General features: G+C 40.2%; 1 protein-coding gene across 3 annotated transcripts; it reads left to right on the top strand.

Moving 5' to 3' along the window:
* The first annotated feature begins 7,609 nt into the window (after positions 1-7,609).
* LOC126053015 (arylsulfatase D-like) lies at positions 7,610-23,900 on the top strand. Of its 3 annotated transcripts, none has more exons than XM_049834498.1 (10): positions 7,610-10,917; positions 13,578-13,727; positions 14,979-15,100; positions 16,027-16,149; positions 17,645-18,068; positions 18,975-19,111; positions 19,325-19,459; positions 21,312-21,474; positions 22,146-22,267; positions 22,708-22,961. In XM_049834498.1, exons 1-10 carry the CDS (start codon positions 10,871-10,873, stop codon positions 22,851-22,853), a joined length of 1,569 nt encoding a protein of 522 aa, XP_049690455.1. In that variant the 5' UTR covers positions 7,610-10,870; the 3' UTR covers positions 22,854-22,961. The 3 variants fall into 3 exon arrangements, with proteins under 3 accessions (XP_049690455.1, XP_049690453.1, XP_049690454.1); XM_049834496.1 differs by having other exon boundaries at positions 7,612-10,917; positions 22,724-23,900; XM_049834497.1 differs by having other exon boundaries at positions 8,999-9,012; positions 22,724-23,899.
* The last annotated feature ends 1,913 nt before the right edge of the window (positions 23,901-25,813 follow it).

Here is a 25,813-nt window from a genome sequence, read left to right as displayed (position 1 = left end):
AAAGCCTGTAAGTGAGATTATGCCATGTGTTACGAGTGTTGCAGTAGCCCTTTAGACGGTATAACTCCCAGCTTTATGACAGTTTGGATAAACAGCTTGTGAGAAGCTTTCTTCAGCTAAATAAAAACAGTTCATCGAAAGCTCTGCAGAGGGCTGCATGTTCCTGCAATGACGGGCACGCTGCTCTGGGAGCCTCACAACTATCGAGATGGAAATTTTTTCCCCGTTGCAACAAATGTGCATTCCTCTTCCATACCTGAGAACTAGCAGAGAGACCATGTGTCCTCAACCTGGTCTGTGTTGCCTCTCCTTTTCTCATTTATTTCCCTCCAAAACTCTTCAGGAAAGAGGCCAGGCCCTGCATCTGACTGATTTTCAAGGAATCACCAAGATGTCACTGAAGCTCTTGTTCTCGTTCTCGCTCTAGGAAACTCCCCGTGTCCCTTGTGATGGGGTCCCGCTCTCTCTCTGCAGGAGACCCCATGGTGAGTCACGAAGGGAGAGAGGATTAATTGCTGTCTTGCTGGCACAGGCAGTCACAGCAGGTGAAGCCCAGATAGGCTACATGTTGAAGACAGCGGCAGTCTCTGCAGATGTGCAGCCTTCAAAATTGCAAACAAACAAAAAGACTGAAATGGGAATAAATATGGATATTATTTCCTGTAACAGATTACTCCCGTTCAGAGACATGAAGTCACCTAGCCCTACAGGTAAACGAACAAATCCGCGCAGACTCGCGCTCATTCCCTTCAGGCGGAATTACAGGCAGGACGGCTGGCTTACAGGACCATCTTTGTCAGCTGTGTATCAAACTTTGTTCATCCCATAAAAGAGCCATCAGTTTGGCAACTAGATTATTTTCTGAAGTTCTTTCTTTCCAGAAAAGCTATCCCGTCAAACTGAAATATTCAGAAAGCTCTGAAAAACAGATAACTGTACAGACCTCTACCAGAAGCTCCCCAGTGCCTGGTAGTGCAATGGTTTCAATCTGTACATTCTTGAAGGAGTGAAGCAGATACTTCCCTCCACTCCCACGCTGAGAGCTCCCGTCAACATCCCCTGAAGATGCCAGTGAAGGCCAGCTGGCCAGTGTTTTCTCCAACCAGACCTTTTATGCATTCTTTAAAATACCTGATTTACTAGTATCTCACTGCTGTTGAATGAAAGACTCATCTCGTCTAGTATTCTTGTATAAACACACATGCGTAAGTCGTTTTGAAAAGATACTTTCAGGTTAGATAGAATTAAATTTATGTAAGTGTATCAAATTACACCATTGTAGATTTAGCCCTTCAGGAAGAGAAATACCACTGGAAGAATCTTCAGGAGTTATAGGACACTAGATCATACAAAAGCAGGATTCTGAAACATCCTAACTGTCAAATACTAATCAGTTTGTTCATATTTCTTTTTTCCACCTGATTGATACACTACTATTTCAGCGCAAATCATTTGCTAAGACTGGTTTTTACGATTAGTCACAATACACTTTTCTTCTAGTTGCATTTATACTGGTCATAGCCTAAGATAATGCAGATAGTGTTCAAGACTGGATTTCAAGAGCATCTTACAAAACCCTCAAAATCTAAATTTGGATCCTGAAAATGTTTTCACACATAGTAGCAAGCAACATTTGAGCATGCATATGAAGCTGTTGAAAATCTAATGATCCTTCTTCATTTAAAAATAATCATAAAATATTTGTGTTATATTGAAAAGGAGATCTTTGAAGCCTAAAGAAGAAATGAACCATTATTTTTTCTTTTTTTTTTTTTTTTTTTTAAGTTTTATTGAATCTTCTTTTTTGCTTTAAGATAATAGGAATATTTTTAAGCTAGTTTTGAACTCTCCTGAACACACATTAGTCAAGTGCTTCAGCTTGACTTCAGCATGTAATCACCAACAAGATCACATAGTTTTCAGTATTTCAAGCTAAGTGTTCTTCTGTGGAGACCATGATGCAATATTCTGAGAATCTGGCTGGCCCCATGGATTAACATTTTTATCCCTGAATATACAAGTTGGCATCTGTGATGTCTGTGCTTGAACATTATCTCAAGCACGACTGACAGTTTCTGTCAAATAGCATCTCAGGGCAAAGCAAAATATCAGCAAGCAATGGCAGTACCTGGAAATGTCAAAAGCAGGATTATAAGAAAAAAACCTCACACAGCATCTGCCTGTACCACAACACTAGAATGGATGCCATGTTGCCTCATTATTTCCATTAAGTGTCACATCATAACATAGTATTTTATAACTGACTAAGCATTTTTATCCTTGCTAAAAATAATAATTAAAAAAAATTAGCCCTAAGAAAATTACTAGTAATATGATATAAAGAGCAAGCACTTACTGTTATGCTTTTCAGGATTTGACTTCAGTTAGCACTGTTTTCTCATTGGTGCTTCAGTTTTTTTCTCTTGTACACTTCAGTGACTTTCACAAGAATGTCTGGGGTTTTTTTTCCTTACAATGGATTTTACTAGCCTCAGCAGAAGACTGCGATACTTCCCAAACTCAAACACATGAGCTAATTACAGAGTTGAATTTCTGCCATTAGGCAGTCCATTTATTTCTTATTAATCATTGCTAAAATTAATGAACTATTTATAAACTGGTTACTTATGTTCATTCACTCCAGGAACTCTCATAATCTCTTTCTAGACAATAGGGGTAAGACGAGAATGGTATTTTATCCTTTGCTTACTATATATTTTCTCTTCTACTTAAAACTGGCAGAATTTAAAAAAGGCCAGAGATATTCTGTTTTGCCTTGGAAATGTGGGCTCTTCAAGTTCAAGATTTTGGTTTATGCCTCTTTCTTGTGTGCGATCCATGTTATAGGGTTATGCAGAGATCCTCCAATTTCTGTAGAACCTTACCAAGGAGAGGAACAGCAGTATTAAGAGCCAGCAGATTCTAAGCGAGGAAGCTGGATTTTAAATATTGTTTCTTAACATTTAAAAACATACATATTTTCAGGAAACCACCATCAAGGTGCTTTACTGTGAAATCCACAATGACCAATGTCATCATCCTTTAAATGATGGGTTTGGGGTTTTTTTATGGAATGTCTTTTAGGTTACTAAATAGCTGTCAGATAACTTAGCCTCCAGGACTGATGAGAGTCTTCAGTGTATAATCAGATGATTGGCCTCAATACATTCATTTCTGCCTTCGGATGACTTACTGGCTTAATTTCAGCCAGCTGGAACACTGTCATCTCCCTTGCTGGGTTTGATCTCTTGTTCTTTGCCACCTACTTCTTATTATTGATTTCTAAAACACAGGAACAGGGTTACGATGAGAGCCCATGAAATTACAGCACAAGCAGTCATACTGGAAGGGATTTAGTTTCTCAACTTGAGGGAGGCAGTATCACCTACTGAAAGCTAAAGTATATTTCCCTGCAAATATCCTTTTGTTTCTGGGGCATCTTGCTTCTCTGTTTGAATATCTGAGAGATAGGTGATCAGTAAGTTAATCGTTTTAAGCCAAGATTTCAAAAGTAAGACTGAGTCTATATTAATGATAATATTATGTCTTAATTCCAGAAGCTAAGGTAGCCCTGAATTTTCCATGAACATTAGGTCTTTTCAAGCACTGAAAATTTTTTAAAACTTTCACGTTTTGGAACAAAATTCTCCAGACTACACTTAAATAAATATTTCTTTTTGCTCAGGAGACCAAAACTTTTTAAAGGATTGCAGCCAAAGACAGGAGCAGGCTGGTCTTCCAGAACAGCACATCCTATTGCAAGTATTTCATGCTCACTTCAGTCACAGGCCCAACAAATTTGTCACATCTGATTGCACTTTACTTGAGCTAGTAAGAACTACAGGAAGGCTTTTTCTATTCTCTGCCCAGCAGGAAGGGCTCATCATAACTTCCAGTCTTCCCGCTTCTGGCAATACTGCTTAGGGCAGGTGCTAAAATAAGAAATCTTGCTAATTTCTGTAAGGGATCAAAAGCCAGGGAATCTTACCTGCTGTGCAAATCACACGAGTCTCTGAAGTTTTAAACTTTCCTCCTTTGTCTTCCAGTCACATGTCAAGAAATGCTATCACAGTATCTGTAATCATAGCTGGAAAACCAACACAGATCTGCTGAAGAGCAGAGACTGATTTGTTATTCTAATGATTGTATGATTAATAATTTAAACTCTCTCCTTGAAGAAGACTATAAGTCAAATGAAATAATAGGTATGTAAACTAAGTTGTTCTTTCATTTAATATTATTTTTTTATTTGGAAACAGTGCAGCCATTCTTTCCCTTTTAACCCCTTTTATATGTCCACGACCCTCTCTTTATCACTGACAAATTTCTCGAGAGGAACAGCAGAGGTTTATATGGAGACAGTACAGACAAGATGGACTGAACGTTGATTAAACTAACATGTCAAATAGGCGTGTCGTTAACTACCTACTACTTAGGTCAAAATAAATAGGAAAAATGCAGTCGTTTATAAAAGAACAAGGAAGAGAAAAAGCAAAGTATTTAATGAATCTTCTGCAACTTCATTCTGTCTGCTCTTGTCTGTCTGTTCCTCCTGCTCCACTACTCCCTTCTGATTTTGACTATAATTAATAAATTTTCTTTAAAGTACCTAATATCTTAAATAAGTGTCTTTAAGTGCAATGACTGTTGAGTTGTTACGATACACAAGCGTACGAAGACGAGTACGCTCAGCAGGCTCTGATTTAAACAGTGCTAGATGGGACTCTTCAAATATTGATACTACTGATAAAGAAATGTCATTTTAACCTTACTACTACTTGTGAGTCTTCAATATTCACAAGAGCACTGACTGTTGATGAACATTTTCAACTATAATTTTTTTTTTTAATGAATTTTAATGTTTAACACCTAGGGGTACAGCCCATTCTCTGTCTCTGCACTGTGTGACAGGGTCTTGGTCTGGAACTGGCTGTCTATATACAGCAGCAAAGGCATTGCTAACAAGGAGCTCCCTTCACAAAGTGCTCTTTCTTGGCACTTGCAGGCTTTTTCTGTGATTGAAAACACAGCTCCTGCAAACACTGATGTTTAGGCTCTGTGCAGCTGGCCCATCCATTACATTTGGATGTCTGGGGGCCTGAATTTAAAGCTGGTCCCTTTGGTTATTCCTGTATGTCGGGGAGCCACATGTCATTTAGAGTGGTTATGTCACTCAGCTTGCCAAATAGATTGGCTTGAAGGACTAACAATAAAACAGCCTTATTGTAAACCCCAAGCTAAATGTATTAAAGTCACAAAAATGCCAAAATAACCTATAAAGATGTGACAAATAACAGTGGAGAAAAAAGCCAAATAGAAAAATGTATCTAAGGTTAATAACCGCACTTTCCAGTTCTGTGGGGAAACAAAAAGAACAGATATGTATGATGTAAGTGAACTAAAACTGGTTAAATCAACAAAAGTACATACTAAAATATTAACACAAAATTAACATGTCAAAATAGCAGGTATTTTTAAAAATTCATATTCAATCTATATGAAAGAATTTGAGAAATCAAGAAAAAATATTCATTATCAAGAAATATTGAAGTTGCCCTATTTCACCGTATTTCAGTCTTTTTCTGGAGGCCAAACTGAAGATGCTGTTGACAAGGAAGGTTTTAAAAACATCACATTACCTTACTCTGCTTCTGAGTATGGCAGGCGGTCAGGGAGACGAGATGGAAGAGCCTTTCTGGCTGGATAGAATGAGATTTCCTCAGGTGTGAGAGTCAGGAGCGGTGTGATCAGACCTGCACTGGAGTAAAAGGGCCAAAACTAAATCCCTACTTTCTTCACCTTGTCTTTGCAGAGTGGATCCTTTCCTTCAGTCTTGGTTTGTAACCCAGGAACTTTCTGCTGCTTCCTGACTTGTACCACTTCCACCTAGTTCTTTCCAAGTCCCTCAAAAAAAAAAAAAAAAGAAAAAAATGTTCTCTTTCTTTTTAGTATTTCTGAAGCTTTACTTTAATATCTGCTCCTTGATGCATGCAAGCATCCTTCTCTCCTCAGGAGTATCCTTGTCCTAATTTGAGCTGAAGGCTCCTTCCCTGCACTCTCATTTCTTTGCCCCACTCCATGAGCTTCTCCCAGCTTCAATTATTTCTACCAATTACCTCTTTGGGCAGAAGTTCTTGGCTCTTGAGGGAAATGGTGCAATTGCTACTGCTATATCCAGATAAACATTTAAGTCCCTAATGTTGTCCTTGAAACTCGTGCACTGCACCCACTGATGACGCTATGAATCTCACTGTATCCATATATTGTATTTATCAAGGTCTAATTAATAAGTTCTGATTGTGTTCTCCACCTTGCCATGGTATTTTGTATTAATATTTATTCTGGCCTCTGAGCAATAATGCATCTATACCAAGAACCCCTATCCTTTTTTCTGTCTTTCTCTGACTAAAGCCCTTATTCAGTGGATTACAGCATGACACATTTATACCCTCTTTTTAAACCACCACAAGCACACGTTGCCAGTAAAAAGAGGGGTCTGGTGCCCCCGTGCGAAGTTCCATGGCAAGCCAGACTGTGCAACCACGTAAGTATGAGCATTGGCACAGCAGAGAACTCGCAGACAGAGGAACTATAACGACATAGTGGGGAATTAGCCAGGCTGCCAGAGTTGGTATGCATACACCAAGGTGACACTATGATGATTGATTGTCTTTCTTCTCAAGGGGGCTAGCTGGCTCACCCTGCATTAGCCATGGCTATCCTGCTTCCATGGGTGGGGTGGTTCCCCACGCGGCATGACGTGACCATCAGTCTCACTGCCCGTGGTCTGTGATCTTCCGCTCGGTTAACCCTAAAGCTCCGTCTATGGGCCTGGACTGTTACAGGAGCTGTATTTCCAGCTCCTACTTTACAACAGTTCCTCCCTATTCAGCACTTGCTACCAGGAGTGGGCGGGGAACCCTGCCCTCCCCTGCGGCAGGCGGGATGAAATGCCTTTGACCAGATTTTTTTAAAGGGGACCTACATCCACTAATTACTCTGATACGAATATACAAGTCATGCTTTTGAAAACCCTTCTTTAGAAACAAAGATCAGAAAGCCTGGGACAAAGAGAAAAGCTAGAGCACAGCTCCTCCAGTGAGTGAGCGAGCATGGAGTAAGTAAAAGATCAGCATTTTTATTTAAAAAATAAAATACTAATAAATAAAAAAAAGTCACCTCCATTTTCCCTCGGGGAGGACTTTTTCCTCCCCTCCTTACCCCAAGCTGACACCTCTTTCCAGCGGAGGCTGAGTTTGCCTTCGCTGGCCAAGCCCCGGCGGCATCTAGCCCCTTCCCCAGGCGGCGTTACTGGGAAGCTGGGCTGAAACTGGGAACTTTGCCCCGCAGAGCTGTGCTTGGGCAGCGTCCTGCCTCTGCTCTTGCTCGCATCTTCCTCTGCTAACCTCCGCCTGAGAGGGCAGCCTGGCCCCTGCCTTCCAGCGGAGCTGATCCACCAGATCATAAGTAGCAAAAACAACCTGTGAGAGGGGTTAGAGTGTGTGTACGGGGGGAGGAGGGGGGGTTATAATAATTAGCGATCTCTGTTTTCCTTCCCTCTTTAGCGTTTCAAACCAAACTCCAGTTTTCGGAGGGTTAGGTGGTGAACGGCAGGTATTCTGCTCTTTTAATTATTATTATTGCTAGAGTTCCTGCGGCTTTACAGTGACGTACAGACTGCATAATTTGCCTCCAGATTGCTTCCATGTGATCTTCGCTGTTTCTCCAGCAGCTGTGCCTGCCACTCTTTTTATCTCACTTTTCTGCCCTGTTTCTGCCTCCAATTTTCCACCCTTGTGCATTGCTCTTGTCCTGGCTGTAAGGAAAGCTGCATATTCCTAGCTGAATAGTTTTAAGCCAGAAGGCACAGTTAGATCATTTAGACCAGGGAGTGCTAATCATGATGTGAAAATGCAGGAGCTAATTTAAGGCCCAGGGCCAGACCACATCCTTCTGCTGTTGCTCTGCAGGCAGGGTGCTGCTGTGCAGCAGCAAAGGCCGGAACAGGGTAGCCGTAATAAACTAAAAAATTTGGGTTGCTTGCCACCAGAGTTTTGGTTACTGACAATTCACAACACTAAGAGGTAATACAATGCTATGATCATAGTAACAGACAAAAACTATTGGCATTATCTGGGTCAGTAAGAAGTATATCCCCCCAGCGAGCACTGTTGCTGTTGATACCCTGAGAGTGCAGAATGGACAGGTAAAAAGACAGACCACCGAGCATCTAATTTTTGGCTTCTACCTTCCTTGCAAGAACATCCCTTGTTTTACGGTTGATGAGCAGCACCTGTTTCTGGCTCACCAGCTGCAAGCACTGAGCAAGTGACTATGTTCACACCAGCTGGGAGCTTTTTCTTCCTCGTTTCTCTCCTTCCTCACTTGTCACCTCTCCATTCCTGATCATCTGGATACCTGGAAGCTATGGGAGAGAGGGAGGAAAGGGACAAGGCGGATTGGTATGTTGCATATAGAATATTGCATGTGTTTCTTCCAGAGCCATAATGCAAGCTGAAATTAGTGTTTTTAATTACATTCTAATATACTCTTGAATGTGATTAACCTGTTGTGTGGTATACTTTTGTAGAAGGCAGAAAGCATTTATTTTCAGCTAACGCTTAAGCAGCAACATACCTCCACACATTACTTGAAATTTTTTGTCCTAATGCTGATAATTCACTTTTATTATATTTAAATATGTGGTGAATTGTTTGGGGTTTTGTTTTGGTTTTGCATTGGTGTGGAAATAATTTTTTTCAGTATCTGAAGTTAGACAAAGAAAACAAGAAAGCAAATTCTTTTGCTGTGTCCGATTACTGACTTTTAGCTTAACTAATAAGAGCTTATTCCAAACTTTTCTGTTGGAGCTGTACCTCTCAACATTTTTAAGAATGAGAAGTTCCTTTCAATTCTGGTGGATTCCCAGAGCAAGTGGTGGTGGTGTCAGTCTTCTGGGGGTGAGGGTGAAACATGAGATACGCCTGGCTTCAATAAATATTTTGGCCATGGGTATGTGTTTTTTGAAGTGAAGGTTTTTCTTTTTTCTTCTCTGTAAGGCTTTAGGAAGGATAAACTCTAATCTGCGAATATATTCAACAAGTGAACTATTTGGAGGATGGGGGAACTGCCTGGAGCCAAGCCTCAGTGAGGAAGAAGGGTCTAATTTTCTAGCAGTTTCAGGCTTGTAGCTTGCTTTCTGTATAGCAGAGCTGAAAAAAAAATGGAGTCTGCACAAGGCAACTGGCTAAAAAACAACTATATAAGGCTACTTGGGGTTGTTATCAATTTGAGTTAGGTCCACCTAATTCAGCCAAGCCAAATTAACCAAGCCAAAGCTTCTTTTGCTAAATCTCGGCAAGTGACTGTTGAGACAGCTGCAGGCTTTGTGGCGTTCCTGGCAGGTTGAATGAATTGTGTTATAAGTCAATTAAGCCTTCATTAATAGCTGATAAATTTGGAGAAAGAGGTGGTAGGGCAGTCATGTAGTATCAGCTACAGAAGACAGTAAGTTTTGGATAATGTCTACAGACAATTAAAATGGTTTAACTAAGGGGAATGTGTCCACACAAAGTTGGGCTGGCCAGTTCCTGCTGTTCGTGGCTCTGCAGGATTTGGCCTCATTTTGCAGAAATGTTTAGACTGAATTATTACAGAGTCCTATGACTTTTTATGTGGAGGTACTAGGCTGAATAACTGATGCTGTGTACTTCCAGTTCTAAATGAAGTAATAATGTTTTTAATTAATAATGACATTTGAGAACTCTTCAGTTGAAATTAAGTAGTAACAGCAGCAATAAATTGCGAGACTGTACATACTATCAGCTTGAAAATAACCAGCTCTATTAGACTTTGGGAAATCCACAGCTGTCTCTAGTGATTCTTTGTCTGGGGAGACTTCTGTTGAGAATAACTTAGTATCATCACATATATTCAGTCCCCTTTGTCTGTGCAAAGACTAATCAATCTATAGAATTAGTAGTTTAATATTACTTTAGGATTATATGAACCAGAATTTATATAGTGGGAAGGCTTATTAGTGTGAGAACTAAAGGCAATCTTGAAATAAAAAAGGAATGGTTTATTGAGAAGCAGCTTCTTCAAGTCAAGGGCCATGCTCTTCACGTTATTTGAACTCTTTAGGTAAGAGTCTTAAAATTAGCTTTAATTGAGCTCCTTTAGGCAGCTTAAAAAAAAGATGTCTCGTGAAGTGGCTGCTGAGGAAAACATTATGGAGTTTATATCAGATTGTTGCTCTGATCATGTTTTCTGTGATCTGTTAAATTTCAGCTGACTGCCCATTATGGGGAGTCCCATAACTTCTGTTTCTTTACAATACCTTTCTTTCTTCTGCTTAAGGTACACAATCATTATTATATTGCACTCTACTTGGAAACGTGATTGAATAATAAATCGCCTTGCTTGCAGAAAATGCATGCTTTATTTGTCTGATGCCACCTTCCAAATACCGGCTTTGTCTCAGCAAAATTGATGAGCTTTCCAAGACCTGTGTTTGCTCCCCATGAGTTTATGCACTAATTAATCTTTTACTGTCTTGTTCGTGATTGAGCTCTTGTTCTCTCAGAATAAAACATCTTTTCCCACTCTTGAATCATTTATATGTGGCTTTCTGCCCCCTCTCCAGTTCTTGAACTTCATGTTGAAAATAGTCTGCTTTTGATCACTACACAGTTTGATGTCATCAGTACTTGTGTCTTTGAGGTAAAATCATCTTACTTGTCCGTCTCTTGTAAAGAGATAAAAGGATTGATGGAGTTCTTTTTTTCCTCCAACATCACACTGGTGACTATGCTCAAGTTGTTGCATGCTATAAGCTTAACTTATTTTCAGGATAGCTGACTACCAGGAGATGATTGCACCACTACCTTGCACAGTCATTGCTGCCATTCTATTCAGGTGAACAGATTTTTGGCTCCTCTCTGCGTGTATTTGTTTGTTCTTGACAGAATTAAAATTGTGTTGTTTGAATTGACCCACCTTTATTTTCTGAAGCAACCCTGAGCTCAAATGAATCACTTTTCCTAAGGCTTCATTTGCTTTAAGTATTTGTTGTTCCCTTCCTTACCCCCATGTAGGAAATTCAACTCCATTAAAATCATGTCATCACTGTTCTCTCTTCTCCCCTCCCACCCCTTTTTTTTTTTTTAATTGTACCTTGACTGTGAGCCCCACACTGTTCTAAAGTTGTGTCTCTCCCTTTGTAGAAGCCCTTAGAGAAGTGGTCCAAGGTGCCAGACTCTTACACAGATATAACTTCCCTGTGAAATCTTGTAGGAGGAGCAGATTCCTTCTTGAACAGAAGGATGTTATAATCTCATAATGCTGTCATTCTCTAGGTACACACTGAGCACAACAGTATCACCTTAGAAAATAATTCTAAGGGAAGTTCAGGCACCAAATTTTATAGTTTAGTGGGTTTTTTCAACATCTGATTGCCTATGCTAGGGGTTTCTAACCTGTCCTCTGAAGATCATTGTCAATAAAGCTATAGGAGCTCAGCTATGGTGTAAATCCATATTAAGCCTTGTAAATAGAAGTTACATAAATAGTTTCCTGTATTTTCCTAATGTTTTGCACTTACCTGATTCATTAAGCAGATGATGTAAAATCATTTGGTCCTAAAAATCATTTGGCAGCTAGTATTACTATCTTAACTACATACTTATTTAATGTCCTCATGATTTTAAACAATGAGGTCTGTCTCTCAAGTGGAAGTCCCTGGCTACGCCTTTAACATTATCATTTCCAGAAATAGCTTTCTAGGTAATTCTGAAGAGGCACGTATATATACATGTATGTACCTATATGCATGTTTTATGTCCTACTTTCTTGCAAACCTATTGCTTTCAAGATTTATCGGTGTTTAGTAACTAAACTTCTTGCACTCTTCCTCCATGTATAGCTGAAAGATGATCACTTTGAGCTCTAAGCATGGTTATTTTACAATGTTCAGTAATGCCACATAACAGCTTAGGATAGGAACTTGCAACTATAAGCAGTAGGTTACCTGAGATGTAATTTGTCCTTGACCCTATCTTAATCCACAAGCAGGATTATGACAGGGATCAGCAAATATCCAGCACTTAACACCGTGAGAAAACAAAGTGCTAGGATAGCGCTGCAGACATCAGTAAAAGCAGATTTCATCGTCTGCCTTTTTCTTTTTTTTTCTTTTCTCCCTAACATGACAGAAAGCAGTGGAGAGCACTACTCTTGTCCCCAGCTTCAAAAGAAGAATGCCTGAGTGACTGAAGTGGGCTGTTGGGGGCTGCTTATTACCAGGGTCCTTTAGAGACCTTCTCCCTGCAGCTCTAACTGAATGTATTAGCACTCTGAAAGGATTCCTTATATCGGTATAATGCCCTGTAACTCTTGGGGGATACAGCAATGGCAAATAGAAAATTCTCCTTTCCTTAAAACGAGTAATCCAAGTATAGAGATGGAAATTGCCCACAGTGCTTCTAAAGCAAGGTTTCACCACAACTCTGTAAATCACTGTTGTAAATTAGCAGTTGGATGTATAAAAACCCCCAGCTGGAACTTTGCTCTTGGGTGATTAAATTCCCATAGCCACCGGTTACTTATTTACAAGCAGGAGTTCACAGTCATGTTTACAGAAAGTCTTGTGTGTTGTGTTTGCCTGTTAAAGGTGACAGTTACTTGTTCATTCAAAAACATGTTTTTGTATACAAGATCTTCACACCAAAACTTCAAATCCTGGAATGATTTTCAGGAGCTTTCTCAGTCTGTGCTAGAGAGCTGCTGCTGCCCCATGACCTGCAAAATTAGTGCATATTGCAATAACAATTTTGTCCGAGTGAAAAATCAATCCAGGATTAGGTTTTAAGACTATCAATCAGCAATACTTACTTGGAGGAACACATAGTTTCAAATGTTCTAGGCATATTTTTATAAAAAGTATGGTATGCATGTGTAAAAATATAAATTCTGGTTTTTTGCAGATATTTAATATAGTTGATGCTGGTATGGGGCCTGGCTGACATCTTAGAATGGTGGTAGAGGAGATGGCTTCAAGTTCAAGTGTTCTTGAGCTGAAGGGGAGAGTTTGGTTTAGGTTTTTCCACTTCCCTTCCAAATATAATTAAAACTGCTTTATTCACTGGAGACAGGATACTCAGAAAATGCCAGAGTGACTTTGGAACATAACCTGAATTTTCATAGAATTTATGAAACTTAGAAATGCTAATTTTTCTCATGTCTTTGAAGTTTTTGATGCGTTCTGAAATCTATGTTACTATTACGAGATGAAAATTCCTGGGCCAAATGAATAGATGACAGCCTTCACTTATGTCCTTGCTTCCTGGGCTGTAGAATGGCTACTGCAGCCTCTCCTGACTAGAGTGATCTAGGTGGTAGAGATGGAAGAAATGGGACTGGTAAAACTCTGTCCTCCTCCTTCCCACTGCAAGTGGGGCTGGGAAATGAAGTTTCCCACTATTTTGTGTTTTATGCTTCAGATCTGCTGCCAGAGCACTCCCATCACTCTCCAACCCTTACAAGTCAAGTATTTAAAAAGTTATTTTGTTGTGTTTCAGGAGGTACATCCTAATGGCACTGACTTCATCTTTATGCTGGAACATGTTTGGCTTGAGTGCAGCTATGGACTCTAAACCCAATATACTTCTGTTTCTGGCTGATGATCTTGGCATTGGAGATATAGGTTGTTATGGGAACAATACCATAAGGTAAAAGATCTCTTAGTACAATATATTTAACACTATAGAACACCTATCCTGGGTAATTAAGCCTAATTATAACATAAGAAATGTTCTTAATCTCTTAATCCAAGGCGCTTGTAAATTGTGTGTTTAAGTACTTGTATATGCGCGCATAGGATTGGGGCCTAAGTAAATGGTGTGCAGTGAAAGAAAAAAAAAATTATTTTGTTTAAGTTCTATCTGGGAATTCCTCCCATCCCCTCCTCCATGTGCTAACTCTCCAGCCATTTGTTTTAGTATTACAGTTACTGTTTTCTCTCCTTTTCATGCACGAACTTCTTCATTCCTTTTCATGCATAGTTAAGCCTTACTCTATTCACCTGGTACTTTTCAAGAATCTCTCATCTGCTTGCTTGCCATCTCCTCCAAAACCCTCTGATCCAGACTCATGTGGACTGACCCACATAATTTCTTACATGAGTATGTGCCTTCAAAACTAGTGATTACATCCTTTCAAAACTAAAAAGGCAAAGCAGAACTGAATGGGCATTGGGAGCGCATCTTACAAGCCTCAACTCATGTCCTCCAAGTGGAGCACAGGCATTTTGTTGGCATCTTCTGGGTGCATCTCCCTCAAATGATGTTGGTGGCGTTGCACAGAGAAATGGGAATGTGCTTGTGGAACTCTCTTGTCGTCCTCTGCTGTTGGTGAAGACAGGAGGAGGCCTCTTTTGCTCTTTGTCGTGGTGTAGCCCATTATTTTGGGAGAGCTAGGCTCCCATACAAATGTAACTACGTAAAGATATCACTATAATATGAAATAAATAGCAGGTATTTAAAAACATGGAACAGAAAGTCTTGGTTCCAAGAGCTTCAGACACCCTGTGAGATTCTCTGGCTCAAGGAATTTTGAAATTCAGGGTCTAAATATGCTAGCAAAAGTGATCTGTTGGAAGTATTGGAATAGAAAAATATCAGCCTTAGATAATTCTTTCCATGTCTGTTTTATTTTCAAACTAAACAATACCAAAAATGCCTAGGTTTCTTTCCAGTGTTGCTAAGTGCACTCTATGGCTGTGTCCTAAGAATGGATTCTCCAGTGGCTACAGCCCACTTGACCTGCTGTATCAAACTTGTTACTACATCAGTCCTGGAGTCTGTAAAGGAGAGATTTTGGTTTCTTTGAGGAAGTGTTCAAAAGGTCTAGTTCTTCTTGGCAATTTATTAAAATAAGTTTCAGATTACCTTGCTTCTATTAAACTTGAAAATGTTTTTTAGGACCCCAAACATCGACCGCCTGGCAAGAGAAGGAGTGAAACTTACTCAGCACATTGCCGCGGCATCGCTTTGCACTCCAAGCAGAGCAGCTTTCCTCACTGGCAGATACCCCATTAGATCAGGTTGGGCCTGTCTTGAATTACAAATTTCTGTGTGTGGTGATGAGGTGCTACAAGAGCCAGTAAATATTGGAACAGGAGAATTCAGCTGTTTCCTCAACCTGAGATAGAAAATACACTGCTAGAGGCTCAAACTTCCTATAAGTAACTTCTGAATGGGAACTACTGCCTCACCACCTGACAGAGCTTTAGCCTGACTCTGTTGGATGTGGGAGATCTATATGATGAAAATAGGTAGGTATGGAGAAATGCCAACAGCAGTGATATGTCACTTCCATAGAGCAATGCACCCTGGGGCAAACTGATGGAATTCCTCTTGATGGTGATGGTTAGAGGTCAGAGGTGGAAATGGGGCTCTTGAGAGAAATGGGCAAGTCCGTTGCCAGCATAGTGCAGAAAGTCACAAAACTGGTGAAAATGGAGTGTTGGATCCATTTCCCACCTGCCTAAGGTGCCCTTTGGAGTACTTTATAGATATCCATCTCTCACCAGGCATTATATAGGAAAATTAGATGCCTACTTTGAGAGCTAAGCGTAAAATCGGTGTGTAAGCTGGGTGAACTGTATCTCACCTAACGTAATACAACATCCCTCTGATGTAGGGAAATGCAACTGTTATCTCATTTTAGATGAAAAGCAGAAACAATACATTATCACAGTTACTCAGAAAGGCAGAAACTGTCACCCCTGATTTATTATCAGTTTGATGGTAAAGCTGGTGCCAAGCATTTGTTTTGAAACGCAACTCTTGACTACCTGAAGTACTTAGACACACTCATGTGACTGCGCACAAGATATGCTTGGTTTTACTTTTTGGGAGGAACTCCGGCTTCAGGTTGAGCTCCTGACGTGGAGGTTGGCAGGAGCAGCCCAGCCTCTGCGGGCAGAGAGAAAAGGCCCCAAGGGATGACCGGAGCTGTTTGTGTCAGGGATGGCGTCCAGCAACAGGTACCGGGCACTGCAGTGGAACGCCGGGTCAGGAGGGCTCCCTGCTAACGAAACGACGTTTGCCAGGCTGCTGCAGCAACAAGGCTATACCACTGGACTGATAGGTAAGGGGATATATTTTAGCACGACTTTGAAGAATGAACTAGTTGTATGAAGAGAATTTAGGGATTGTGTTTGCCCAAAATGGTCTGTTAGTCATAGATACAAATCCTCTCCAAAAGACTGAAAGTGGTGGGCGGAGCCCTCATATCTGCAAGATGACTAAAAATACTGCAGTCTAAAGAGTTTTATGACCATGGTAATGCCCCAAACCAGGAAGAATTAAAAACTGTCTTATGATTAAATGGGTGAGAATTTACTTTACTTTGCCTAAGATTTTTTCAAAGGTTGGTCCACTGAGAGAGTTTTGTTAATGTAAAGATTGATCCAAACAAAACAATGTCTTTAAGTATTTCATCTGCCTTTTGGAGGCAAGAGGCAAAGAAACAAAAGAGGATAGGGTAGAAAGAAACAAAGTCTATACCCACAGAGGAGATGAAGAAGCACTAGTGTCTCACAGATGAGGTTGTGAGGTCCCAAAGAGGCGTGATACTGTGGCTGTTTCCTCAGATGAAGCCAAAATGCAAAGGTGTCAGGGAAACGCTGTCCCTTCCTCTCTGACTTTGATCAGACCTCAACAGTTTCAGATTCGCCATTCTTTTGGCAAATATCTCTAAAATCAACTGGCAAAGTGTCTCTTTTCCCTTCCATTTGCTTTTATTACTGTCAAGTGACAGGCACTGCTGCAATGGACCCCTTCACATAAACGGGTAGGTAGGGTAAGCATTGTGTCCCTTAAAGCCAGGGGGTTGGGGCCAGCAGTGCCAAATGCGTTGTCACCTCCAAGTGCTGGAAATAGATGTGGCTGCATTGAATCATAAGCTAATAAAGTGTAGTCTTCCTGGCTGAGTCTGTAACTATTTGGCAATCGCATAACCCAGCAAACCCGAGGGTCCTTTGATCCAGCACACTTTCTAAGCAGACAACAGCTTTTGTCTACTTGCTCTATTTTGGGCAGGGATAGAGTGAAAGGTTGGTTTACAGCATTTTCTCCTTTTCCTATGGAGTAGGGATGTGCCTGAAGAATCATCTTCCTGACTCTGGTGATCAAGATATCTGTTAACATTGGCCAAAAGTTTACTGGACCTTTCAGTAAATTTGTAACATTATGTTAAAATGAAGCTGCAAGTAAACAACTGAAAGTTAGGAAGGGAATGTATTAAAGCAGCCAGTGAGTTAGAGTACCTTAATTCCCTGATCCTCATTGAAACGTAATGAAATCCCATCCTTATGTGACCCTTAGCTGAGTGGACGAGCATCTTGCAAATTTCTCTGTTTATCCCATGATCATTTGGGGATCACCCATTACAGTATGACATTCACCTGATCAGGTACTGGTTTCACCCAGCATCCTTGTGCATGAGGACAATGTGTTGATACACTGTTGAAAAATAGAGTGACTTGTCTAATTCCCAAACAGATGCTCATGATGCTACCTTGGGCTCCTTTTGAATTGTCCATCTTAATACTCTAATTTCTTTCATGTTTTAAAACCTTCAGGAAAGTGGCATCAAGGTGTAAACTGTGAATCCTTCAATGATCACTGTCACCATCCTCTCAATCATGGGTTTGACTACTTTTATGGTATGCCTTTCACACTTCTGAACAACTGTCAAGAAAACAAACCTCCAGAGCTGGATGTAGCCCTTCAAGCTAAGCTTTGGCTTTACAGTCAGATAATTATCCTTGCTGTGCTCACTCTCACTGCTGGAAAACTGATTGGTTTGATTTCCATCCGCTGGAAGATAATTGCCTGTTTTACTTTTGTGGGTGGCATTTTCTTCATTTCTTGGTACTCCAGTTACGGCTTTGTGCGGTATTGGAACTGTATCCTGATGAGGAACCACGACGTCGCTGAGCAGCCGATGAGGTTGGAGAGGACTGCCTCCCTCATGCTGAAGGAGGCAGTGTCATTTATCAAAAGGTAAATGATTGTCTGTAGCTTTCTTTAAAGGGGCCGGGATGTTCTGGGCACTCAGAGTATTTTTGTCCAGTAACTATACCTGTGTCTTTAACTTCTTTGAAACTCATATCCGAGTTCTCTATTTGGAAACTCAATGCACTTAAATTTTAATTGTAACTGTCTTACATTGGAAGCAGTAAATGAAATGGATTTTAACCAAATTATATATGACCATCTCACTACGCCCTGTAATCTGTAATTACTAAATTTGCTCCAAGATTAACCAGCTAATTTTTACACTTCACTCTACAAGCCTCATTTGTGCTCTTTTTCATAAACCCTACAAAACACCTACATAAAATGTGTGATGCACAAAATTATTTCATGTGAAAATCTCAAAACACTTTAAATCTATTTTTATGGATTGAGAAGGAAGCCAGGTAAAATCATTCATTTTCTAGATTCAAGTTCTGCCTGCTCAGCCTTCTGTAATACTGCTATGCATCAGGTGTCTTTCTGTACAACAGGGAAAGTAACTATTCTTTTCTTAAAGTTTGTGAAAACAAATACACTGAAAATTGTAAGTGGCCATCTTAGAAAAGCCACATGAATATTAAAGTAAATATAAGACTGTATCCAACTGCATTTAATTAAAAAGGCATAAGAGTTAGGTATCCAATTCATTTAAGCACTGTGCAAATGCTATGCCTGTTTACACACTGGAATTTGAAAATAATCTGGCTGAAAAGGATCTTTCTTTCCTACATTATATGTAAAAAGAAAACCATCAACTGTGATCAATGAGGGTGTACTAGATGTGGGTACAGTAGATCCAATGTGTGTGTCTGTGCATGGATAAATATGAAACCTTTAAAAATATGTCAAGTACACAACAGAAATTATTTTTATTTTTTGTTTGTTTTTAAGAAACAGGCACGGACCATTCCTCCTCTTTGTTTCCTTTTTACACGTTCACACCCCGCTCTTTACATCAGCAAAATTTCTTGGGAAGAGCCATCATGGTTTATATGGAGACAATGTAGAAGAAATGGACTGGATGGTGGGTAAGTATCCTTCAGGAAGGATTTGTTTCAGACACATACACCTGTGTATTTTAAAGCAGGAAAACTAATAAAGCCAAAATACCTACAGAAATCTAAGCTATTAAAAACTTCTTATAGGGCATTGCAAAAGATTATCATTGGAACACTACAAATGTGGCTTGATCTTTCAAACTGGCTAATAGGAAACTTGCTGTCTCTTTTCTTAAATTTAAGGCAAAATTCTGGATTCTCTTGAAAAACAAGGGTTGAAAAATCACACGTTCACGTACTTTGCCTCTGATCATGGAGGACACTTGGAGGCTCGGGATGGATCTGCCCAGCTAGGTGGCTGGAATGGTATTTATAAAGGTAGGAAACCCCCTATGACTCTACATGAATGTTAGAATCGGAAACATAATGAATTTGCCTGGCTGAAGCTATCGAGGCTGGAATGAGTTGCATTTGTAGCTTGAAATATAGGTGACATACAGAGGTGCTTTAACCTTAAAGTCATCTTTTCTTTCAGTAAAGTGCAAGCTTTATTACAAATCTCCTTGACAAAGGTATTGTCTAGCTTTATACCTGTAAATTATTTGGCGTTTTCAAGTAAAAGGTGCTGGAAAAAAAATGTGATAGTTCCCTATACTGAAATCTCTCTGAGGCTTTTTTTCCCTTTCTCCACAATAGGACTGTTTCATGATTTGCTTGTTTCTTTTTCTCATTATGTTCCGAAATCATTGCTGTCCTATTCAATGCAGAGCAGAGTAAGAGCATGTTGTGTCATGACTTGTGGCAGCAATTTATTCCCCGTATGCTTTTATATTCCACCCAAAATCAGTGATTGGCATAAAATCCAAATGGCCTTGGTGGTCTAAGAGGATCTCACTCTTTACCTTCTGCTTGTCCCTTTCTGCTGTGAATCACTCCTCAACCTGCTGAGCAGTGCAGTGACTTATTTGAAGCCCAAAGGCTACGCATTCATTGCATCTTCTCCCAGCTACCCCAAGAGTCCTGTGTCATCAGACCACGTCACCCTGTGACCTGTCAGGAACATGTGACAACATGTGTTATCACCAATGAACCACCCACCTCTTGCACAAAGTTTTTATGTTTTTATTTTCCTAAAACGGGTTTTGTCCATTTCGAAACCTTCTTGAGCTGCTCCACAGGACACAACAGGGGTCAAAGACACGGAATTTAGGCTCCCGCGAGGCAGATGCTCTGCTGCTGAGCAATGAAAGTGCTGGCCCTTGTGAAAGGGAAGGGCTTTCAGTTAGTCTGTTCATCTTCCATCTCACTCCCTGCTTTTGCTTGAAAAAGTGCTTCTCTTTGTGAATGATAAGACCCATTCTCAAGCCTGATGGTATCTAACAAAGGCCAATGTTTTTTTCCATATTGAATATATGAATTAAAACAGGTTTCTGCCCTGGGAGTTAGGTAAATATTGTCTTCCCACACCCAGCATCAGGATGCTTTATTAGGTTACCTTATGTTAGTAGCAAGCTGAGAAAAGATGTTTACCTGCTATTTGAAGTAAAGTGTATATGGTACAATTTCATAGGTTTAGATTTTTTGCTTGTGAGTTAAGACATGTTGCATTAAGCATTGGGAAAGTCAGGTCCAAATCTCAATTTCAAAAGAAGAGATGCATAAGGCATATGGAAATGTAAGTGTTAAGGATACATATTTTGAAAGGAATCCATGGCTATAAAGAGAAGAATGGTGGGGGGTTTTAGATGTTTATTAAAATAGGATTCTGATTAGTTAGTCTTGTGTAGGTTTGAGGAAAGCATCAAGTATTTCTTCAGTCTCGTAAGTTCTTCCAATTTCCAGTTCCTCCTCTTTCTTTCTTTTTCTGGGAAGCATTTCAAGAGCACACATGAATGCAGGCAACCCATGAAATGGAGGATAACAGAAGGTTGAAGCTGTTTTATTGTTGCTGAACATAGGTTTTCAAAGGTAGATTTAATATTCCTACCCTCACCTGTGGTCAAAGTTAAAACAGAGATTGCCTCTCCTCATATTTCTAGGTTTGGATGAGTTTTATATGTCACCCTTTGAGGCCTTCTAAAGTATGTGAAGTCCAATGCAAATGAAGAGTCAAAGCTGTTGTATAAGCAGTGTATTACTGCACCTTTTTCTGTACATTCAAATATAACAAGCCAATCAAGAGGTTCGTGTTTGCCTCTGAAATGCCTTATGTTGATTCCTTTTGCTGCAGGTGGAAAAGGCATGGGAAGCTGGGAAGGAGGGATCCGTGTGCCAGGAGTATTTAGGTGGCCAGGAGTGTTACCTGCAGGCACAGTTATTGATGAACCTACGAGCCTTATGGATATTTATCCCACACTTGTTCATCTGGCTGGAGGAACGTTGCCACAGGACAGGTATGGAGGTGTTTTCAACGGGAGAGCTTGATAGGAGAGCTAACTACTAAAAACTTACTGTTTCTTATCATCCTTGGAGATCTGACAAATATTGCTTAGCCTCAAGCCTGGTCTGAGATTTTCAACTAGGGAACAAACTCTCCCAGATATGCCTAGGAGGGTGTGCTTATGGCAAAGCAGTTGTTCCTGCCAAAGACCAGGTGTTAGTTTCAAACCCAGGTTCAGCCTCGTCCAGGAAAGAACTGGTGGCCAAGGTTATTTTGGTACTAACTGCCTGACTTATGGACACTTACAAATACTTCCTAAAGTCATTAAAGCCATCCTTGCTCAACGGATTTCTTTCAGCTCCTTTGAAAGTTGTAAATGTAAACAATTATGAGATTGGTATTGATTTCCTGAATAAATTACTTTTTTCTGCTAGACCAAGCTCTAAATATTGTTTACGTATTGCTAAATGGAATGAGTTGACCCAGCTATTAAAAAAAAATAATAAAAAATTATCTAGGGATTTAAATATTGGCTTGGCAGTCTGCTAGCTGCTCTAAATCTATGACCAAATTATTCTGTGTGCTGTCTCAAGCACTGGTGCAGCCAATGCAAAGGCAGTGATAAGTATGCAGTTCACTGTCAGGTTTGCCTCCTCCTGAATACACTTCTCCCCGTTACATTAGGGTGATCGATGGACGAAACTTGGTGCCTTTACTGCAAGGAAGAGCTCAAAAGTCAGAGCACAAGTTCCTGTTCCACTATTGTGGGTCCTACTTGCATGCAGTACGGTGGCACCAAAAGGACAGTAAGTATAAATGTTCATTCTGTGGTAACTGCAAAACATGAGTTTTCTCCTCTTGATAGCCATCTTGCTAATTGAGAAATTTATTTTGTGATGGGTGTTTTATCAGTACTGAGCTCAGATTCTTGAAATTGTTGTTCCTGACATACCAGTTACTATGGCTAGCTGGATGTGTCTTACAGCAAAAAATATTTATAAATAACAAACCTACGAGAAGTGGGATGGAAATACAGGCTGCCTACTACTAGACTGGAAACTTAATGTGGTTTTCTTCATATTTCTAGCGTTTTCCATCTTCAAAGTCAGTACTCCACACAGAATCTGATTTGTGGTGATGGGGGTGCCAGGGTGTGTGAGAAGACATCTACTTAGTAAATAGCTGTACTCCTATCGCTTGAAGACACTTTCTGTTTCCTCTATTGTCTTGTATTTTGTGCCACAAGATTTCTTTCCTGCCAGGTGGAGCCATCTGGAAAGCTCATTACGTGACCCCTGTCTTTCCACCTGGTGCTGGGGCTTGTTATGGAAAAGGAATTTGCCCATGTTTTGGGGAAGGCGTGACCCATCACGACCCTCCGTTGCTCTTTGATCTCTCGCGAGACCCTTCTGAAGCCAAACCTCTGTCGCCTGACACCGAGCCCCTCTTTGACACTGTAATAAGGAAGATGGGAAGAGCCATCGAAGAGCATCGCAGGACACTGACTCCAGTCCCAGAGCAGCTCTCCGTGTACAACGTGGTGTGGAAGCCGTGGCTGCAGCCGTGCTGTGGGACGTTCCCATTCTGTTGGTGTGATAAGGAAGGTGACACCACACAAAGTCTGTGAGATGGATGTCTACTAACATGTTCTGTGGCACTGAGCCCTCTGCTGACAAAGCTTTTGGAAAATAACTGTCCCCTTTCTCTGGGAAGCAAGGTGGATGAAAATAAAGAAAAGGAATGTTGATCAGAGATTTTCCCCTTCATTCTTCACCACTAGCCAAAGGTCTAAGGAAACCCTGTCTGGTGTGGTAAAGGGCTTGAATGGAGACTGGTTTTGCAGATTTGCATGTAAGAGATGGTTGTAGAGGTATATGCTGAAACTCTGCCTAATTTACACCTGCTCAAGGAAGACAATTGAAGAACTCTGCAGAGACCCCAGGGTATGGTGCTGAGCAGGCAGCTGTAAGAAATACTAGACTTAGGCAGAACTGTAGATGTTCTGAGCTGTGCCCCCGTAGTCCACAGATGATGGTCGTGCTCTATCCAAATATAGTAGTTTGTGTCATTATTGCTTCCTGTACTTCTCTGTTATCTCTGTGGTAATCATATTGAGATGTTGAGCAACACTTGAGACAGACTGAATCTGATTTAGTGAGGGATCGTCCTTAAGTTGCGAATAGTTTTTTTTAAACAGATCTGCAGCTTTAGCTGGGTAACAATAATATATGTCACGAACAGTACGAAGTACGGAATGTTGAAGTCCAGTATAACACTGCAACAGTTGCAAAAAAGAGAAGAGCATTTTGCTATTCAGAAACAGGTCCTGGTGCATACTAATATGGCATACAGCAATTTTATTGACTATAAGATGCCAATAAACAATGTTTTGGATTAATAGCTTGCACTGTTTCAATGCCAGTTCCAGGAAAACAATGTTCATTTGAGACTCATATTGGAATTAATGTTCAAAAATATTTGGTAGCAGTATGCATAGATTTACAAACTATAACTTGTAAGAAGCGGTTTTGCCAATGCTAGTTAAAAAAAAAAAAAAAGAAAAACAACAAAAAAACCCAAAACCACAACACACACACACACACCCCGCCCCCCCAAAAAAACTAAACAAACCAAAAATCCTGCAGTGGTGTGACCCTAGCCGGGCTTTCTAAGGAGATGTGACTTCACACTGAAGTTTGCAGTGCAATTGCAGAGATTTTAGGGCTTTGAATTATATTAATGACTGGGTTTTTTGCAGGAGTGGATGAAATCAGAGTTTATTACAAGCATGCTGCTACAACTCTAAAGAACTTGGGGGCTGAAGTGAGTAAATGGAAACAGATTATTTTACTTTGTTTTTTGTCCCCAGCCCAAGGAGTACCCCTGCAAATGTTTTACTTGCTCAGCCAGTTTAGTTGATTCATGATTTTCTTCTTATCTCTTAGTCTTTTTTTTTGTGTGTGACATAGAAACAATTTTACAAATTTCTGTTTGTGTCATTTCAATGTTTATGGTTTTCACTACTATAAGTTCACTCTGAAAACTTGTCAAAGGTAGAAGGGACTATACATATACCAGTGTTTGCTTTTAGTACTCAGATGTGCAAAAAAAACCAGATGAAAGTGGCAGTATAAACCACACTGACTCAAAAAGCAAGGTTTTGCTGGCAGAGAATTTGCCTTATGCAGCAGTGAGTAAACAGCAGCTTCCTGTGCTCAGGCACAGTGGAAAAAACAGTTAGCATAAGAGGAGGAAATACTACAGGGCTCAAAAGGCAGAGATAAAAATCACCTCCTTTCTGCTTCATTGTTACAAAGCTCTTTCTCTTAAAAAAAAAAAAAAAAAAAAAAAAGTTTAAAACTTAGTTCAGTTGAAGATAATAAGTAATCACAGCTGTTACCTCTGCATTGGGTCACTAACACAGTGGTGAGAAACAGGATGCAAGGTCTGTGCTAGCTGAATGCCAGAGTTTTGTAATCAGGAAAAAATTTAAAGGTGTGGGGGTTTTGGGGGGTTTGGGGTTGGTTGGTCTTTTTGTTTGGTTGCCTTTTTAGGGCATGCCAGCTGCAGCATGGGCACATCTTCAGTAGTGATCGTGTGGTGAGAAAGATGTAAACGGTCTAGAAAGGCTGACAACATTTAAAGATCCATCTTTCCCAAGGCATAACATAATCTTTGAGAAATATAATTTTTTCAAGAAAAATCTTTGCATCAGAAGCATCACAAGCTGTTAAGTAATCATACAAAATAAGTACTATAGTCAAATATGTATGAGTAGAAGTAACCCAATTTGAAAACTTATAACTGGGTATAGTCATAAGTTCAAGGAGGTCAACAGATAAAAAAAACCCTGCTTCCAACCATGATTATCCCTGCTGTGTATTATACAAATCTGATAGTCTAAGCTGCTTCATCTTGCCACCTCACTGACTCCTACTGACTTCTCTAGAACACAGTGTTAAATTCACCATTCACTGTATTCAAATAACTTGGAGAACTAAAATGTCAACAAACAAATAGATGATAGCTCCTCTAAGTAATTGCTTAAGACCTTTCTAAGACCCTTTTGTAGGGTAAAGTGTATTATAACAGAGTTAAGTTCTGAAAGAAGGAGGGGAATGATAAATTTTCAGTCATTGGGGTTGGGCAAAGAAAGTGCAATTAATATGTTTAGGACCGGTAGGTCTACCTTTCCTGTAAATGCAGCAAAGAAGAAAAGACAACATGACCGAAGAAAATGGGGAGGACAAGCTAGTCCTGTTATCCTGCCTGGAAGGCTGGAAAAGTAGGGTGGGAGAAACAAAACTCCAGGGCTCCGAGTACTTGTTATTTTCTTTTGAGGCACTGAAATA

This window comes from Accipiter gentilis, chromosome 31 (genome assembly GCF_929443795.1).
Source record: "Accipiter gentilis chromosome 31, bAccGen1.1, whole genome shotgun sequence".
In the NCBI taxonomy this organism is placed as follows: Eukaryota; Metazoa; Chordata; class Aves; order Accipitriformes; family Accipitridae; genus Astur; species Astur gentilis.
Note: the sequence above shows the minus strand (reverse complement) of the source record. Positions and strands in the feature narration are given on the sequence as shown.

Excerpts from the sequence above, each read along its gene's own strand:
- LOC126053015 (XM_049834496.1), top strand. The coding sequence starts at position 10,871 with ATGATTGCACCACTACCTTGCACAGTCATTGCTGCCATTCTATTCAG. Across the intron at positions 19,112-19,324 it reads AGAAATGGACTGGATGGTGG|GCAAAATTCTGGATTCTCTT; the intron begins GTAAGTATCCTT and ends CTTAAATTTAAG. Across the intron at positions 21,475-22,145 it reads GGAACGTTGCCACAGGACAG|GGTGATCGATGGACGAAACT; the intron begins GTATGGAGGTGT and ends CCGTTACATTAG.